Source organism: Microtus oregoni, unplaced genomic scaffold (assembly GCF_018167655.1).
Source record: "Microtus oregoni isolate MIOR12 unplaced genomic scaffold, Mior012 000001F_ref0000356, whole genome shotgun sequence".
Classification (NCBI taxonomy): domain Eukaryota; kingdom Metazoa; phylum Chordata; class Mammalia; order Rodentia; family Cricetidae; genus Microtus; species Microtus oregoni.
The window spans coordinates 8,120,311-8,137,682 of record NW_024543060.1 but is presented as its reverse complement, the minus strand read 5'-3'; the positions used below and the strand labels follow the sequence as shown (position 1 = coordinate 8,137,682).

At 40.0% G+C, this 17,372-nt stretch overlaps 1 protein-coding gene across 1 annotated transcript in view; it reads left to right on the top strand.

Annotated features, from left to right (window-relative positions):
- Window positions 1-14,306, top strand: part of Adam28 (ADAM metallopeptidase domain 28) — a 57,665-nt gene extending 43,359 nt beyond the window's left edge. The window contains exons 19-23 of the mRNA XM_041673984.1: window positions 9,464-9,572; window positions 10,485-10,563; window positions 11,309-11,383; window positions 12,699-12,745; window positions 14,180-14,306. Coding sequence (XP_041529918.1) covers window positions 9,464-9,572; window positions 10,485-10,563; window positions 11,309-11,383; window positions 12,699-12,745; window positions 14,180-14,201 — 332 coding nt within the window. The 3' untranslated portion in view covers window positions 14,202-14,306. The remainder of the gene's footprint in view (window positions 1-9,463; window positions 9,573-10,484; window positions 10,564-11,308; window positions 11,384-12,698; window positions 12,746-14,179) is intronic.
- Window positions 14,307-17,372: the final 3,066 nt, after the last annotated feature.

Genomic DNA, 17,372 nt, shown 5'->3' with positions numbered 1-17,372 from the left:
ACAAGGGAACCTTGACTTTCAGTTGTCATCATCACGAATACTCAAAGCTGAGAGAGAGCTCTATGAATTCCTTTTCTTTTCTTTTCTTTTCTTTTTTTTCAAGACAGGGTTTCTCTGTAGTTTTGGAGCCTGTCCTAGAAATAGCTCTTGTAGACCAGGCTGGCCTCGAACTCACAAAGATCCACCTGCCTCTGCCTGCCAAGTGCTGGGATTAAAGGCCTGCGCCACCCCTGCCTGCGCCCCTCCCTTTTTTTCTTGAGCACCCTCCTTGAATGCCTTTCTTTACATGGCTCGTGGTGGGTGTCTGGAGCCAGATTCAGCCACCTTTGGGTACTCCTGTACCAAGCACCAATGTCTCCAGAGAGAAATTTCTGGAGTTTTGTCCCAGGGTTTGTGAAACTATATCATTCTGTGTACACAGGGATGGGAATGGAGATGTGCTTAGGATGGGCCTGAATGAACTGTTTGTCCCAAGTTCAAATACTCTTTAGGCATTTTAAACAAAAGAATAACATTTAATTTTAATATTTATGCTTCAACTTACTTCTTTTGTTTACCCAATTCCTTCACTTCCTATCTTCCTGAAGATTCTAAACTCCATTACCTTTTCACATTATAAGATGTTTTGTTTTTTTGGGGGGGGGGGACTCAAAAAATTTATTGCATTGGGGGAGAGGTCATGCTTTTGTTTTCTTTTTTTTTAAATTTATTTATTTATTACGGATTTCAGCCTCCTCCCCGCAACCGCTTCCCATTTCCCTCCCCCTCCCCCCTATCACAATGGGGATGTTCTATCGGGAACTCACCAAGGCCAGCTGGCCTAGGTCTGAAAAAGCATGGGATAAATCCGGACTAGCTGAACATAGCGGACAATGAGGACTACTGAGAACTCAAGAACAATCGCAGTGGGTTTTTGATCCTACTGCACGTACTGGCTTTGTGGGAGCCTAGACAGTTTGGATGCTCACCTTACGAGATGTGGATAGAGGTGGGCAGTCCTTGGGCTTCCCACAGGTCAGGGAATCCTGATTGCTCTTCGAGCAGATATAAGATGTTATTATACAATATATTATTAACTGAATTTATCATGTTTGGGGTGGGTTTGCAGGGTAACTCAGAACAGAGTCACAGAATCAACTACTTAATTAGAAAGCTCTTCGATGATTCCAGTTTTCACTAAAAACCTTAAAGTGTGATTGTTTCTCTTTTTGAAGACTTTATTTTTATTCATCTATTCAACTGTGGGAGTTTTGAACACTTATTGGGTTGGTGAAGGTTCCACATAAAAATTTGACATCCTCATTGATCCATTCTATAAAGCACGGAAGAAATACTGACACCCATTGGATCACCCAACCAGTCCACAAGCACAGAGAGATGGGTGGGCTGACCTCTGCAGGCTGCAAGAGCTATGGCCTTGGGAAGGGGCCATGAGATCCACCATTCAGTGGGGTGTTCCTACCATTCAGCCTGGAGAAGACACAGCATTCTCTGGCTCCACTGTCACCCTTAATATAAGCAATGCTTGTAGCAAAATTCATGCCCAAATAAATAATTTAAGAACACAAACTTATGCGTAATCTTTCAGGAGGTTTGTATTCATTCAACTTTCTAGATTGTATTTAAGAGTGTTTATTTCCAAATATTTCTTTTTTTTCTTTTTTTTTAATTTAAATTTATTTATTTATTAAGGATTTCTGCCTCGTCCCCGCAACCCCTTCCCATTTCCCTCCCCCTCCCCCAATCAAGTCCCCCTCCCTCATCTGCTCGAAGAGCAATCAGGGTTCCCTGACCTGTGGGAAGCCCAAGGACATAGAGCTAAATAGAAATATTTTCAAGGGATCCATAGAAATAACATTAGACTGTTAAGTCAGGTCTTCTTTCATAACTGTATTGGAATATACACTGCTCTATTTTGTCCTGTTTAATTGACAATTGACAGGGAAAAACATAAGAGTGTATGTACTTATGAAATACCATGTGGTATTTTGTCACATGTTTACATTACGTAATCTTTTTTTTTTTTTTTTTTTTTTTTTTTTTGGTTTTTCGAGACAGGGTTTCTCTGTGGTTTTGGAGCCTGTCTTGGAACTAGCTCTTTTAGACCAGGCTGGTCTTGAACTCACAGACAGCCGCCTGCCTCTGCCTCCCAAGTGCTGGGATTAAAGGCGTGCGCCACCACCGCCCGGCAGCATTACGTAATCTTGAGGTCAATTTAAACACAACTGCTTCTTCAGACATTTATCATTTCTTTTATTTTGGCTGAGATAATTGTTTTATTTTATAATCTGCTGTTACATTTTCTGGTTTAGACTGAAATAATTAAAATTTACTTGGTGAAGTCTGTATAAAGTCATATACCACATACATGTATTTTCTACTGTATTATCTCATGTGCAGAAGTAGGAAGCAGTGTGCTTTGCAGACATTAACATATCATTAATTTTTCACCCTGATATATAGTATTTGAGAGTTAGACACATATTAGGCAAATCACTGTTTTTAATTGGACTCTCATCCTAGCAAAGTCAGGGTCAGCCTTATCTTTGGACAGACTCTAGTTCTTCCATAAACACGGTTGTCATGTTACAACTTCACTACCTCAAGACTTATTGTAGTCTCTAAAAACATGAGTAGAACTAAGTTCTTCTACACATTAAAAGAGCCATAATATGTGTGTAAAGAAGTAAACATGCTGCATACATATGTTATCAGATAAAGTGCAGTGAAGAATATCCATCATTTCTCGATGGTAAAAGGCCCTCGTAAATTCTTGTTGCAGGTCTTTCAACTGTGCAGTGAATTTTTATCTATGCTACCCCATGTGTGTAATACATCAGAGTTCATTTGTAGATTACAAACTACAAATCCCACGAACCCTTTCCTGGGTCTCCCTACCAGTGCCCTACCACCATCTGCTTCCTAACATGCAGGAAAATGGGGTTTTCCTAGTTATTATTTAGTTAATACTTAGGACAACAATTACATGGTAATCAAAGAATATATTATGTGGAATGTATTCTGAAATTAATTTAAGCTAACTTTATGGCTTAGCACATAGTCATGTGTGCAGGTTTTCTGTGTATGAACAGAAAACACAATAACATGAAGTTTACACTTGTGTCCTCCTGTGTCTATATGTGTTCCGTGTGCCAAGTTAGTCTGTACCATTGCTCCTAAATAATTCCAGTTACTAGTTTATTTTCTTTATTCTACCAGTTACTGTGTAGAAATCTTAAAAATAACCACTCTGAAGATGTATTTCGGGGGTGGTGAGATGGTTCAGTAGCGAGGAGCACTTGTTGCTTTTACGGAGGATGTTGGCATGATTCCCAGCACTAACTCCAGCTCTACGGGATTTGTCACCCTCTTCTGCCTCCTTCACAGGGTGCACACGCATACATGCAATTAAACACTCATACATAAATAAAAATAAATAAACCTTTGACTTAATTTTGATATTATAACTTGGTACTGTTAGTGACTATCAGATTAGACGACATGGTATTATTCATACACATATTTAGAATAGTCATATCTCCTCAGAGGATTAACTCTGGCTTCATTGTGAACTGCTGCTGTGCTTGTCTCTATTGCTGCTTGCCTTTTAAAGCCTGCAGTTCCCGGAGACCAAGACGGCTGAAGCATAATTCTGCATCTGTTTGTGTTGCTATAATATCTTCACATTTACATTCATCCTTATAATATCCTCACATTTACATTGATCCTTTTTAATCCTCTTGAAACTTGAATATTATGCATTTAAATTATGAAGTTAAGAAAATTATGCATTTAAAAAATCTTTGTTATCTCACATACCTTTGGGTTTGGATTTATTTTTCAAAATTTATTTGGAGAACAAATTACTAAAGTGCTGGAACACAAATCATCAGTTATATTGGGCAGTTTCTATGTGTCTTGTCTCATCTAAGCTTCTTCTTTTTGCTCTTTTTTATTTATATTTTGTGCTGTATTACAAACCAGTTGGCCATTTTGTTCACCATTTTGCTCTTTTTATGAATTTTGAGGGTATGAAGTTTTTCATTCTATTAGTTGTCCTAAAAATTTCCATATCTCTTTATTTATTCAACAAGATTATAGAGTGATTGTAGATACATAGCAACACTGAGTGCAGTGTGCAGGGGTTCACTTGCACCCCTGGACCCCCACTGTACAGTGGTACATTAGTGACCGCCAATAAACATATATTGAGATACCATTGTCATTCAAAGCACAGCTCCTGTCAGCGTTTGCTCTTGATTCATTTGCTCTTTCTCATTTCCCGTGTTTCTAAACGTTCCTCATCCTCTTCTTCCTGCTTCTCATTTTTGGTTGTCAGTCCTCAAGATGACATCTAGGACCTCATGCATGCTAGGCTCTTCCACCAAGTTACATCTGAACCTTTTTGCTGGGATCATTTTCTTCTTCCTCTCGGCCTTTTTAAAATTATATTTCTGTTAGTATGTTGAGAATCCCATAAAAAGTATTCTGATAGTATTTACTCCTCTCTCCCACTCCCCCAAGATTCAACCCTCTTACCTGCCCAATCCATCCAACTTCGAGTCATTGGCATCGCCTTCTGTTCTTCTTCCCCATCTAGTCCACTATTGGAGCCCTGGAGTATGCTGACCTACTAGGGGTCATGCCATTAAAGAAACTGATTCTCTTTCTTTTATACTTTTCTAAATTCTTACTACCTCATTAATATCTAAAAAAATCTATTTTTTTAGAACTTTCATGGATTTAGGAGTTTTGTAAAAACTTTATGCTGATCAAGACCACTATTGCTAGCAATAGAAGAAGCTGGATTTGCTGTTCAATTATTTCTATCTTCAACTGCCCACTTACTGTTTGTTAATAATATTTTTTTTTACCCCAAGCCACAACTATGTCCTCTCAGATTTGGCATGATTGTAAGCACTGACAGTATTCCAAATACTCTGATATGATGTTTTTTTAAAATACATATTATTCTGAAATTAGTTCTAATGCGTCCGCTCTTCCCCATTCTTAAGCTAAGCTATGTCTCGCAGAAATGCCACAGCATTTGGTTTTTCTTAGATTTCCTTGAGCAAGAATATTATGGAAGCTGAAAAGAATTAGATATTTGAACAAATGCCTTTTTCTTATTTTGAATTCTACTTTCTGGGGTGTCTACCTTTACCTGTGTGTTTTGTCTTCACATTTTTCAGCTTTTCCTGTATTTTTGGAACTGTCAGGTTTTTTTTCCCATTTTTTTTTATTGAGAAAAGGAGAAAAAAAAACAAGTTTCCACCTCCTCCCAGCCTCCCATTTCCCTCCCCCTCCTCCCACCCTTCTCCCCCTCCTCCCACCCTTCTCCCCCTTCTCCCACCCTTCTCCCCCTCCCCCCACTCCTCTCCCCCTCCCTCTCCAGTCCAAAGAGCAGTCCGTGTTCCCTGCCCTGTGGTAAGTCCTAGGTCCTCCCCTCTCCGTCCATTCCTAGGAAGGTAAACATCCAAACTGGCTAGGCTCCCACAAAGCCAGCACATTAAGCAGGACCAAAACCCCGTGCCATTGTCCTTGGCTTCTCATCAGCTCTCATTGTTCGCCATGTTCAGAGAGTCCAGTTTTATCCCATGCTTTTTCAGTCACAGTCCAGCTGGCCTTGGTGAGCTCCCAATAGATCAGCTCCACTGTCTCAGTGGGTGGGTGCACCCCTCGTGGTCCCGACTTCTCTGCTTATGTTCTCCCTCCTTCTGCTCCTCATTGGGACCTTGGGAGCTCAGTCCAGTGCTCCAGTGTGGGTCTCTGTCTCTATCTCCATCCATCACCAGATGAAGGTTCTATGATGATATGCAAGATATTCGTCAGTATTGCTATAGGATAGGGTCATTTCAGGTTCCCTATCCTCAGCTGCCCAAGGAACTAACTGGGGACCTCGGCTTGGGCACCTGGGAGCCACTCTAGGTTCAAGTCTCTTGCCAACTCTAAGGTGGCTCCCTTAACTAAGAATTGTACTTCCGTGCTCCCCTATCTAACCTTCCTTTATCCCAATCCTCCTTTTTCCACAAGTTCCCCCCATTCTCCCCTTCTCCCTTTTCTCTCCCCATCTCTCCTTACCCCCATCCCACCCCACCCCCAAGATCTCAATTTTCTCCCCGGCCATTTTGTCTACTTCCCATAGCCAAGAGGACAACTATATGTTTTTCCTTTGGTTCACCTTCTTACTTAGCTTCTTTGGGACCACCAATTGTAGACTCCGTGACCCTTGTTTATGGCTAGAAACCAATTATGAGTGAGTACATCCCATATTCATCTTTTTTGGATCTGGGTTACCTCACTCAGGATAGTGTTTTCTATTTCCATCCATTTGCATGCAAAATTTGAGAAGTCATTGTTCTTTACCACAGCGTAGTACTCTAATGTGTAGATATTCCACATTTTCTTCATCCATTCTTCCATTGAAGGGCATCTAGGTTGTTTCCAGGTTCTGGCTATTACAAATAATACTGCTATGAACATAGTTGAACAAATGCTCTTGTCATATGATAGGACATCTCTTGGGTATATTCCCAGGAGGTATTGCTGGGTCCAGGGGTAGGTTGATCCCGAATTTCCTGAGAAACCGAAACACCGATTTCCAAAGTGGTTGCACAAGATTGCATTCCCACCAGCAGTGGATGAGGGTACCCCTTCCTCCACAGCCTCTCCAGCAAAGGCTATCATTGGAGCTTTTTATTTTCGGCATTCTGACAGGTGTAAGATGATATCTCAAAGTTGTTTTGATTTGCATTTCCCTGATCGTTAAGGAGGTTGAACATGACCTTAAGTGTCTTTTGGCCATTTGAACTTCCTCTGCTGAGAATTCTCTGTTCAGTTCAGTGCCCCATTTTTTAATTGGGTTAATTAGCATTTTAAAGTCTAGTTTCCTGAGTTCTCTATATATTTTGGAGATCAGACCTTTGTCTGTTGCGGGGTTGGTGAAGATCTTCTCCCAGTCAGTAGGTTGCCTTTTTGTCTTGGTGACAGTGTCCTTTGCTTTACAGAAGCTTCTCAGTTTTAGTAGGTCCCATTTATTCAATGTTGCCTTTAATGTCTGTGCTGTTGGGTTTACACATAGGAAGCGATCTCCTGTGCCCATCTCCTGTAGGGTACTTCCCACTTTCTCTTCTATCAGGTTCAATGTGTTGTGACTGATAGTGAGGTCTTTTATCCATTTGGACTTGAGTTTTGTGCATGGTGATAGATATGGGTCTATTTTCATTCTTCTACAGGTTGACATCCAGTTATGCCAGCACCATTTGTTGAAGATGCTTTCTTTCTTCCATTGTATACTTTTGGTTCCTTTATCAAAAATGAGGTGTTCATAGGTTTGTGGGTTAAAATTCGGGTCTTCTATATGATTCCATTGGTCGACTTCTCTGTTTTTATGACAGTACCACACTGTTTTCATCACTGTAGCTCTGTAATAGAGTTTGAAGTCAGGGATGGTAATGCCTCCAGACAAACCTTTATTGTATAGGATTGTTTTGGCTATCCTGGGTTTTTTGTTTTTCCATATAAAGTTGATTATTGTCCTCTCAAGATCTGTGAAGAATTTTGATGGGACATTGATGGGGATTGCATTGAATCTATAAATTGCCTTTGGTAGAATTGCCATTTTTACTATTTTGATCCTCCCAATCCAAGAGCAAGGGAGGTCCTTTCATTTTCTGGTATACTCCTCAGTTTCTTTCTTCAATGCCTTAAAGTTCTTGTCAAATAGATCTTTCACTTCCTTGGTTAGAGTTACCCCAAGATATTTTATGCTGTTGTGGCTATCATGAAAGGTGAAGCTTCTCTGATTTCCCTCTCTGCTTCCATATCCTTTGTGTATAAGAGGGCGACTGATTTTTTGGAGTTGATCTTGTATCCTGCCACATTACTAAAGGTGTTTATCAGCTGTAAAAGTTCTTTGGTGGAGTTTTTGGGGTCGCTTATGTACACTATCATATCATCTGCAAATAACGAAAGTTTCACTTCTTCTTTTCCAATTCGAATTTCCTTGATCCCCTTATGTTGTCTTATTGCTATTGCTAGAACTTCAAGCACTATATTGAAGAGGTATGGCGAGAGTGGACAGCCTTGTCGTGTTCCTGAGTTTAGTGGGATGGCTTTAAGTTTCTCTCCATTTAATTTAATGTTAGCTGTCGGCTTGCTGTATATAGCTTTTATTATATTTAGGTATGACCCTTGTATCCCTAATCTCTCCAATACTTTTATCGGAACTGTCAGTCTTGCTGCTGGACTATGTACTAAGAGCAGTGGCTCCCCTGCTCTTCAGATGTGTGTGCTTTCTTGTTTCTGTTGATTTCTGATGATTAGAAGAGAAACAAAACCTTGACACTGGCCAGGATCCAGGCTAAATGTATTACTTAGACTAGGGCATAAAAACAATTTATGAATTATGTCCTGTATTTTTTTTTACTCATTACCTTGCTCTTTATTTGCCAAGGGGACAATACCATCTCTTTCTTGTTTCATTCCAAAGCTGGATTTAAAATGCCATCTCCCTGCTCTGCCATCCTTGTTATTCCATATCCTCCTGTAGTCTCCCAGCCTTCACTCTCCTATTACTACTGCCAATCTTCTTCCATTTAAAGAATTTTCAGTAAGAAGTTATTTAACCCACCTCCTGTATACTTTTACTTGCTTTTTATAGACATTAGCACTGTGATCATGATCAGTACCATTTGCATTTTATTAACTCTATTAGATTTCTTTTCCTTCTCTTTCTTTCTTTTTTTTTTTGGACAGAATACTTGATAAATGTGTTTTAGGGAAGGAAGGGCTTGCTTTGGTTTAGTTTTGTGGTTACAGTCCATTATCATAGGGAAGATATAGTAGTGGGAGAACAGAGAGCTGACAGGTCACATGGTACCTGCAGTCAGGAAGCAGAGAGAGAAAGATGAATGCAGTACCCAGAGGTCTTTTGGCTCATTCCCCTCTTCAGTGCAGATTGGGAAGCCAGTCCAGGTTCAGGGTGGGTTTTCCCTCCTCCTTTTCTACAGACCAGATGACAGTTAATCAGCAAGTATAACTCTCCAGGAAGACAGATTCATTTTGTAAAAACTAGATAAAATTTGTAGCAAATAAGTCAGGCCAGATGCAATGGCATTCTATTGCAATTCTGTTACATGGGAGTTTGAGACTGGAGGATCAAGGCGAGTTTGAGCCCAGCCTGAGCTACACAATGAGTTCAAGGCCAGCCTAGCCTACATGGCCAGATTCTTTTTGAAAAGTAAAGAAGAAAGGGAGGGAGGGAAAAGGGAGAAAAGAAGGGAGGGAGAGAGAAAATCAGGAAGAGAAGGAGGGAAGGAAAAAAGGAAGGATGGAAAAAAGGAAGGAAGAAAAGAATGAAGGAAGAAAAGAAGGAAGGAAAGAAGGAAAGATAAAAAGGAGGCAAATTAGAGTGAGGCACACTTTTTGGTCCTCAATAGGGTTTCTGTGCTCTCTGTTGTAGATTTCTCCATCGTGGTTGGTGTGCTCTTCCCTCTGGCAGTCATATTTGTGGTGGTTGCTATAGTGATCCGGCATCAAAGTGCCAGAAGGAATCAGAAGAGAGTTCAGAGGTAAGCCTTCATGTGCTTTGGAGACCCTTTAGCCTCTACTTCATATGACATTGGATTCTATGATTTAATCCTTCTGGTTTAATTTTATTTTACTTCATATATTAAGAAAACCACACAGGTATGTTTTTCACAGACCAGAGACTGGGTGTCCCTTCGATCGGGCAATCTTTTGCACCCAGATACAATTCTTTTCTCCTTGGAGTAGCTAATTTTGTAATTAATAACAGCAGTGACATTGGGCCTCGTTATTAAATATTTTGCATTTATTATTAGAATAGAAAAGATCATATTAATTTTCTGAGAGTTGTCTGGTAGACATTGTGCTGAAGTTTTCCTATCATCTCCTTTAATCGTTGAGAAGACTTCATGAAACAGCTGCAGTGTTCTCACTCTCTGGATGAAATGTGACCTCTATGTCTCTTAAGATAATGGAATTCACTTTATAATAAATGTAAGGGAGACAGGAAGGTTACAAAGGCCTCTACATCTTTCAAAAGTGAGAAACTGAGGCTTGATTGGCATGTAGATCCTTTCTCTTGCAAACCATCTTAACAAGATTATTTTCCATCACTTTCCGAGACTGAATTATTTTGGTGGAACTTATTTCATACAAAACGACTCTTAGGGAAATATTTAAGGAATTAAAAATAAATGTCATGACTAAGATAAAAGTTGACTTATCATCATCATCATCATCTTTGGGATAAGGTTTCTGCCAAGAACCCAGTTATTAGCCACAGGATAATAATGGTAGATAACTTGCAATTAAAGACTGAGGGATGTTCTGGAAGCACACAGAACCCTGGTAGTGAAGCAGGGCACAGTGGGCAAAGGAAGTTGTTCATCCTCTGTTGAGTTTTCCTGGCATGCTGAAGATGCTGTGCAATTCACAGGACATGGTTTTACTTTTAGGCCACTGCCCACCAAGGATGCCAAGCTGCACAAACAGAAGAGTAAATCCCCAAAGGCGAAGACAGTTCAACCCCAGGAGGTGAATTCAAGTTTGAACTGGTTTTCTTTTTGTGACACCCGAGGTTATGATTTACCCCTTTCTTATATTATTCTGACCATACGTCTGTCATTTGTGCACAGAAATGCCTAGAAATCTACCCCACATCAGCAGACAGTAAGGACGGTGGACTCTGTGGCCACACACACAGTCAACTTCTGATAGTGTCTTGTTAACACACGAAAGAATCTTCAAAAAAGCCCTTGCCGAAAGGGCTTGTGAAAATCAAAGAGAATAGAGGGGAGAAATGTTGACAGCTTCTCCCTCCTCTTCCTTCCCCTTTCCCTCCCTTTCCCCCTTCTTCACCTATTCTGCCCTCCCCTCCAGTTCACTCTCATTCTGTCTACTTTGACTCTAAGTTCATTATTACTCCTGGTGGACTCCTCTGTACATAAAGGGATGTGTATATTTGTACGGTCAACCATATAGCATGTAATATGCATGGCACTTACAGCTTTTGCCATGTCTTAGATGTTTAGGACTTTGAGCTGAAATAGATCATTAGCGCAGCATCAGTGGTGATGGTTGTGACAGAAGTTATCCCTGGAAGTTCTGGAGAAATCCTCCTATAATGCTACAACTGGGCTACTGGGATCTCTCTCCTGTCTTACTTATTTCTATGTTTCAGCTTCGCTCTTATCATATAGGCTGGGAAAGGGTAACTTCTCTGCTGACTGTACTTCAACACCTGGTGGTTTCATTGTAAACTTTAATTTATTCGTTTTAGATGAGTCAGATGAAGAAGCTCCACGTGTCTGAAGAAGCTCTGCCCACTGAAGAGAATGAGCCTCCCCCCAATGTTGTGAGTTAGCAACTTCTCTTCTCTATCATCTTGTCCAAACTCAAGGAAATGCTCGCGAAAGACATAACCCATAGTGCTCAACTGTTGATTCAGAAGAATGTTGAGATTTGTGTGCATATTAATGTAAAATATAAATTCTTCTGCAAAGCTTTAAAATGCAAAATGTGGGAATATATGCCTCTACATTTTTATTTCTGAGTTTATCCCTAAAATTAAGAGCCTAGAGGTGGAAGTTGGTAATGTAGAATATTCATGTCTTAACTGGGGTTTCTGTTGCTGAGTTAAAACACCACGAACAAAAATAAGTTGGAGGAAAGGATTTATTTAAGCTTATAGCTTATATGTCCATCACTGGGGAAACCCAGGGCAGGAACTGGAGCAGAAGCCATGGAGGGATGCTGCTATTCAGATTGCTTTTTCTGACTTGCTCAACCTGCTGTCTTATACAACTCAAGACTATCTGCTCATGGATGGCACCACCCACGATGGGTTGGTGGCACCACCCACAATGGGTTGGCCCCTCCCGCTCCCTCATTAATCATTAATCAAGATGATAGTCCAGAGATCTACATACAGTCCAATTCTAAAGAGGCAGTTCTTGTTTGAGATTTTCTTCTTCCCAGATACATCTAGCTTTGTATTAAGTTGGCAAAAACCAATCCGTGCAATTCATTTGCTCCACAGAACCCATTTTTTAGCCTAGGTTGATGCAGTAAAGAGTAGCATAGACTACATAGATTAAACATTTATTTATGTTCATTCTTGAGACTGGGAATTCTAAGATTGAAGATCTGGAATTTCCTGGTGTTTGGTGAGAACTGAGTCCTGGTCCATCAGTTGAGGATAATGGAAAGGAAATGGGGATAGGAGAGAAAGATTAGGGAAAGGAGAGATACAACTATCTTTTTGTATCTTCATCAATCCAATTCTGAGAACTCGACCTCCAAGAGGTGAAGGCCTTCAAACCTAACCTTTACACTGGGGATTATGGCATCAACATATGGACTGGAGAGAGAAGGGGAGGGGAGTAGGGAGTAGGGGAGGGGGAGGGAAAAGGGAGGCGGGGAAGAGGTGGAAATTTTTAATAAAAAAGCATATGATTTGTGTGGATGCAAAAATTAAGTCCACACTAACCAGTCTCATCACATAGCTGTGGATCCTGTGCTTATGTCTGCATACTCGTGGGTTTAGAATTCTTCACGTGGTTAAGTTTCCAAAGTCTCTGTTCTTAATAATGAGTTAAACATTTTCAGCATGCACACACATTTTGAAGAGCCTGTTCCGAGCTGACTCTCCCTTTTTATCTTCTTCCTAGCTATCCACGAAGCCAAATTTCCCACCACCACCAATTCCTGTTTCCTCGTAAGTATCAGAGATAGTCACTGGTGGATTTTCTGCCAATGGGCTCTAATCCACAGGCTCTTTGCCAGTGCTCCTTTGGATCACCTAACCTCATCACAGCACATTTGCTCTGGAGAACCTGGAAAGGCAAGGGTTCCTTCCATAGTGATTTCACAAGGCTACTGAATCTTTATGACAACACAGTAGTCCTTTCAGTTCATAACAGTTGAGAAAAAAATGGATAAATTTATTGAATAAGGTAAATGTCTTCCAAGGAATTGTTTCTGGATGCTCATTAAGGAGGGCATAAAATTAGATATTTATGAAATGATGGTTATTTCTTTAAGAGGTAGAAGATGAAAAGGAGATTCATGAAGGCAAACTGGAATAAAAGGCAAGTGTTCTTTAAGTAAAAGGCAGAATCAAGATATTCATTAGTAGTTCTCATGCCTAACCCTCTGTTGTGTGTAAAAGAGAAAGAGTCAAAGTGCCTTTTGTCAAGATGTTTCGCAGTGTTAGTGAGCAAACAATGCACACATGCCTGGTGTGCCTAATTCCTCAAATACTATTGGTGTCAAAGTGTGCAGTAATAATGAGAAACCATTGTGGTGTCCCTGTGAATGGAGCTGGTGAAGCAGAAGGCCATTGACATTGTATTTGGAATTGACCCCAGACACTTGGGTAGCACCGAAGTGAGTAGTGAGGGGGTAGGCAGTAATTCCATGAAGAAACTAAGCTTGGCTGCGATAGGGGAAAACATGCCATCTCTACTAACTGACTTTTTCCATTTTTGTCCTAGTAACACAAAATCATTTTTCTATTTTCAAAATAAGCTCACTTCTTCACCCACTTAAGAGATCTATAATGAAAGTATGATTGTCTTTTATCACCCCTAGTGCCAAGGAGAAAAGCCTCTATCATGTCTTCTAAGGTTTCTACTCTAGGGCAGGGCCTGATATTAGTGTCATGATGAGAAGGTTTTTTTTTTTTTTTTCAATATACAAGAAAAGGGTGATTGAAAAAGTGCACAGCTATGTAGCTGTGGTGACTCAGTTCTTTATTTTCTCATACTAGTGAACAAGAACTGCGTGAGTAGATGCAGCATCCACAGAAATGCTCACCTAGATCCTTAACTCTCTCTGCATCTCCTCATCTTAGGAGTCTACTTGCCATGGTCTACTTTCCTATGCCCACAACTCCTCCCACCTCTGTCCTCCTTCTGCTAACTGTCCACAGGAACATTTAAATTCCAGAGAAAGAGCTGTCTCTCCTTCTACTCTGACCTTCTGCTGTTCCTAGTTGTTCATGGCTGGTGTATTAAATAATTTATAATGTAGAGAGCTGGGTTTTAAATAATTCCTTTAATTTTTTATTAGCTTCATGTTACATCTCTCTATGAACTTTGATAAATTTTTAGGTTGCTTTGATCATCTAAGAAGTTTTTCTTTCTTTAAGGGATTCAAATGCAAAAGTCTGAAGCAACAGCTAAGCCAGGGTTGATGATCGCATGATCAGATTGGAAGCCTGGATGTTTTGGATGGAAAAGAGATGTGTTCACTTCTTTATTACTATTGCTCTTGGCACTCAGAGGTCAACATTGCCTAGTTGATGCTGTATTTTGAAGAGACTAAAACTTGTAAGAAAGATACTTTTGAGAACCTTCGTCCTGACTTAAATAATCTCCTTTCCATACTCATAGGAAGATGGCAAAGGAAATATATAAACTATAATACTCTAATTAGTTGGTTCCAACACCTTGGTTTACTATGATGGTGACTGCTTAAATATTTTTGACGACCTGAATTTTCTTCCGCCTTTGGAAGGGATTAATGTGCTCTCTAATGAAAACACAACAATACAAACAAAACAAAACAAAATCATAAGAAACTGGAGAAGGGTGCATTCATTATTAAATAAGTAGCAATGTTTTGATTCTATCTACTTGTCAAATTAGAACATCAATTTAAAAATAGAATTATGTAGCACCTCCTCTTCTATATGTCTTTGATATCCTTCCTTCTGAAGTTTTTATTAACTTTGCTATTTGGGGAGTTTCCTACAATAGAGTAAAATATTTTTATCAACTAATTTAGTCACCGATTATTTGTGTGCTGACTGCTGGCATGACTAAAGTGAACTTCCCTTTTAAACAGAGAATGTTCAGTTAAAGAAATGAACATGAACCAGGAGTTGCAAACTGGTGACCTACGGGCAGGGTTTGGATAGCAGATGTGTTTTATTTGCTCTAAATCAAGGATCCTGGCCACACAGCACTATTTTTAAAAAAACAAGATTGTTTTGAGTTTATAAGAAATAATTTTTAAATTGCGAGATCTTGCATAAACATCCAGATTCCTGGATTGTAACAATCAGATGGGTCTGTCAACAACAGAATCACACTTCCCATAACATCTTCATCTTCATTGACAGATGGTAAAATGAACATGGTTGGCTGGGTACCAAACACTCCCCTGCCTTATTTTAAGAACCCTGCTTTTACCTAGCTGTCCATTTGTTTTTTAGAACAGTTGATATAACTCCATACACATTATGTTAACCACTCATGACAATCAGAATGTCCTTGCCTCTGATTCGTTAAGTGAATGGGTTACTCCCTGCTTTGGCCCTGTGAGATGAGGGAGGAGGTTATGTTGGAAAACTTCACGAATGTTTTCCCATCCATCCTTTCTTCTGCTTGTTGGCATCTGGTCCTGCTGCAGCTGTGTTGGGATCTGAAGACAAGGATGGTGTGGACAAGATAGAGCAGAAAGATAAACAGAATTCAGCTGAACTTTCCTAAGATGTTATTGAGCTGGTAGTTTAACAACTGTTGAACTGGCTCCACTTTTTGCTGGGACTTTTTGTACAATCAATAAATTTTCCTTGTTGTGCAAAACATGTCGAGTTGGGTTTTCTCTCATGTGAAGTTGCAGTCGCCCTAAAGAGTGAAGTAGCTTTGCCGTTACCAAGATGCATGGCCACATTTCCCTTTATTATATTTGTGCTGTGACATTCATTGCCAACATCACTTGTCCCTGCCAGTCCTTTCACTCTGTACCTCAAGAGCACAGTTCAACATCCAGTGATTCTAGAGCCCACCTGCCAAACAATTCTCATTGGAACCCTTCTTTCCATGTAGGAGTTTCTTAAGTATGGAACTACTTAAGTTCGGTTGAGTCTTGGGGATAAGACTATAAACTAGAACACCTTATTCTAACCTGGAAATACATCCCTATTTCCTATGAAGTCTTAATTTGATTGTGCCCCAACCCCATTGTTTCTGTTCATTTGTTTGTTTCCTTGAATTAATAACTCTTCCCAGCCACAGATTTACTTTATCCTTTCAAACAACGGCATTTATTTGCTATGTATGTGTGTGCTCATCAGAGAACAGCTTGCCAGAGTTAGCTGTCTCCATCCACCATTCACCACGTGGGTCCTTTACCTACTGAGTCATTTTGCTGACTCCCACGTTATGTAGTGAGTGCATGTGTGATGTGATATGTGTGTGTTTGTGTATGTGTTCACACACCCATGCCTGCGTGCATTTGGAGATCAGAGGACAATTTAGTAAAGTCAGGTCTTCCTAGTCATCTTTATGTGGGCTCCAGGGAGTGAACTCAGGTCTCCAGGCTTATTCTGCAAGCACCTTTACCTTCTGAACCATCTCACCAGCGCTCACTTTATCTTTTCTAATGTTAGTGTAAAGTCTTGAACTTAGAACTCTCAAGTAGCCCCTTGTCATACCTGGAGATTGAAATAATCCATAGATACTCACAAAGAGCAGTGTTTGAACATGCTGTGATTTTCTAAATGATGTTATTTTCTCCTTGATCAATCAAATAGCTCAAAAGTTCCAAATACATCTAGTGGGCTCTAATCACATGGGACCTCTTTTATCATCTCTCTTTCTCTGTCCTTTATTTTTCTCTTTCTGAAAATTTAGTGGCCTGGTTGATCTAATTAATTTCTCTCACACACACTCTTTCTCTCACTGTTGTCTGGAAGATTCCTTGGTGGGTTGGGAGAACTTCAGTTTGTTTTCGTATTACTGATTTTTATGTTGTCAGTCTTCTTCCTTAATTTTAATTTGTTTTGCCATTGTTCACCATATTTGCTTTTTCAGCAGTAACAATCCTTTCCAGAAATGTCTAGTGCTAAAATGAATGCAGTATTGCCTCTCAGCCTTTTGTGTAAGATTAAGGGCAAAAACTTCACATGCCAATCAGACAGACATCATCTTCCAGAGGTTCCAACTATTGAAATGGGGGTTACTGGAGGAGCAGGCTTTGTCTGAGGAGGATTGCTAGAAAATTGGTTACAGCTGTGTTCACGCTTCCATCAGTGTGATGGGAGCTGAGGAAGTAAGACCAAGCAGCGTGAGGAAGAAGTCTTAATATACCTCCGTGAAGGCTTTAACAGGCCACACTCCAGCTCTGACCACGGAGTTATTCTTAGAACAGTACAAGGTCAGAAGACAAAAGAAAAGGTCTTTCTTTTCTAATGTCAATCAATCACAAGTACCAGTGGTCCCCAGCAGGGATAAGGTTTTGGGAATGACTCTGGGATTGGGAGTAACTTTTTTTTTTGGTTTTAAAAACATTGCAAATTTACTACAATATTAATAAACTCGGTTGCATCCCCTGCA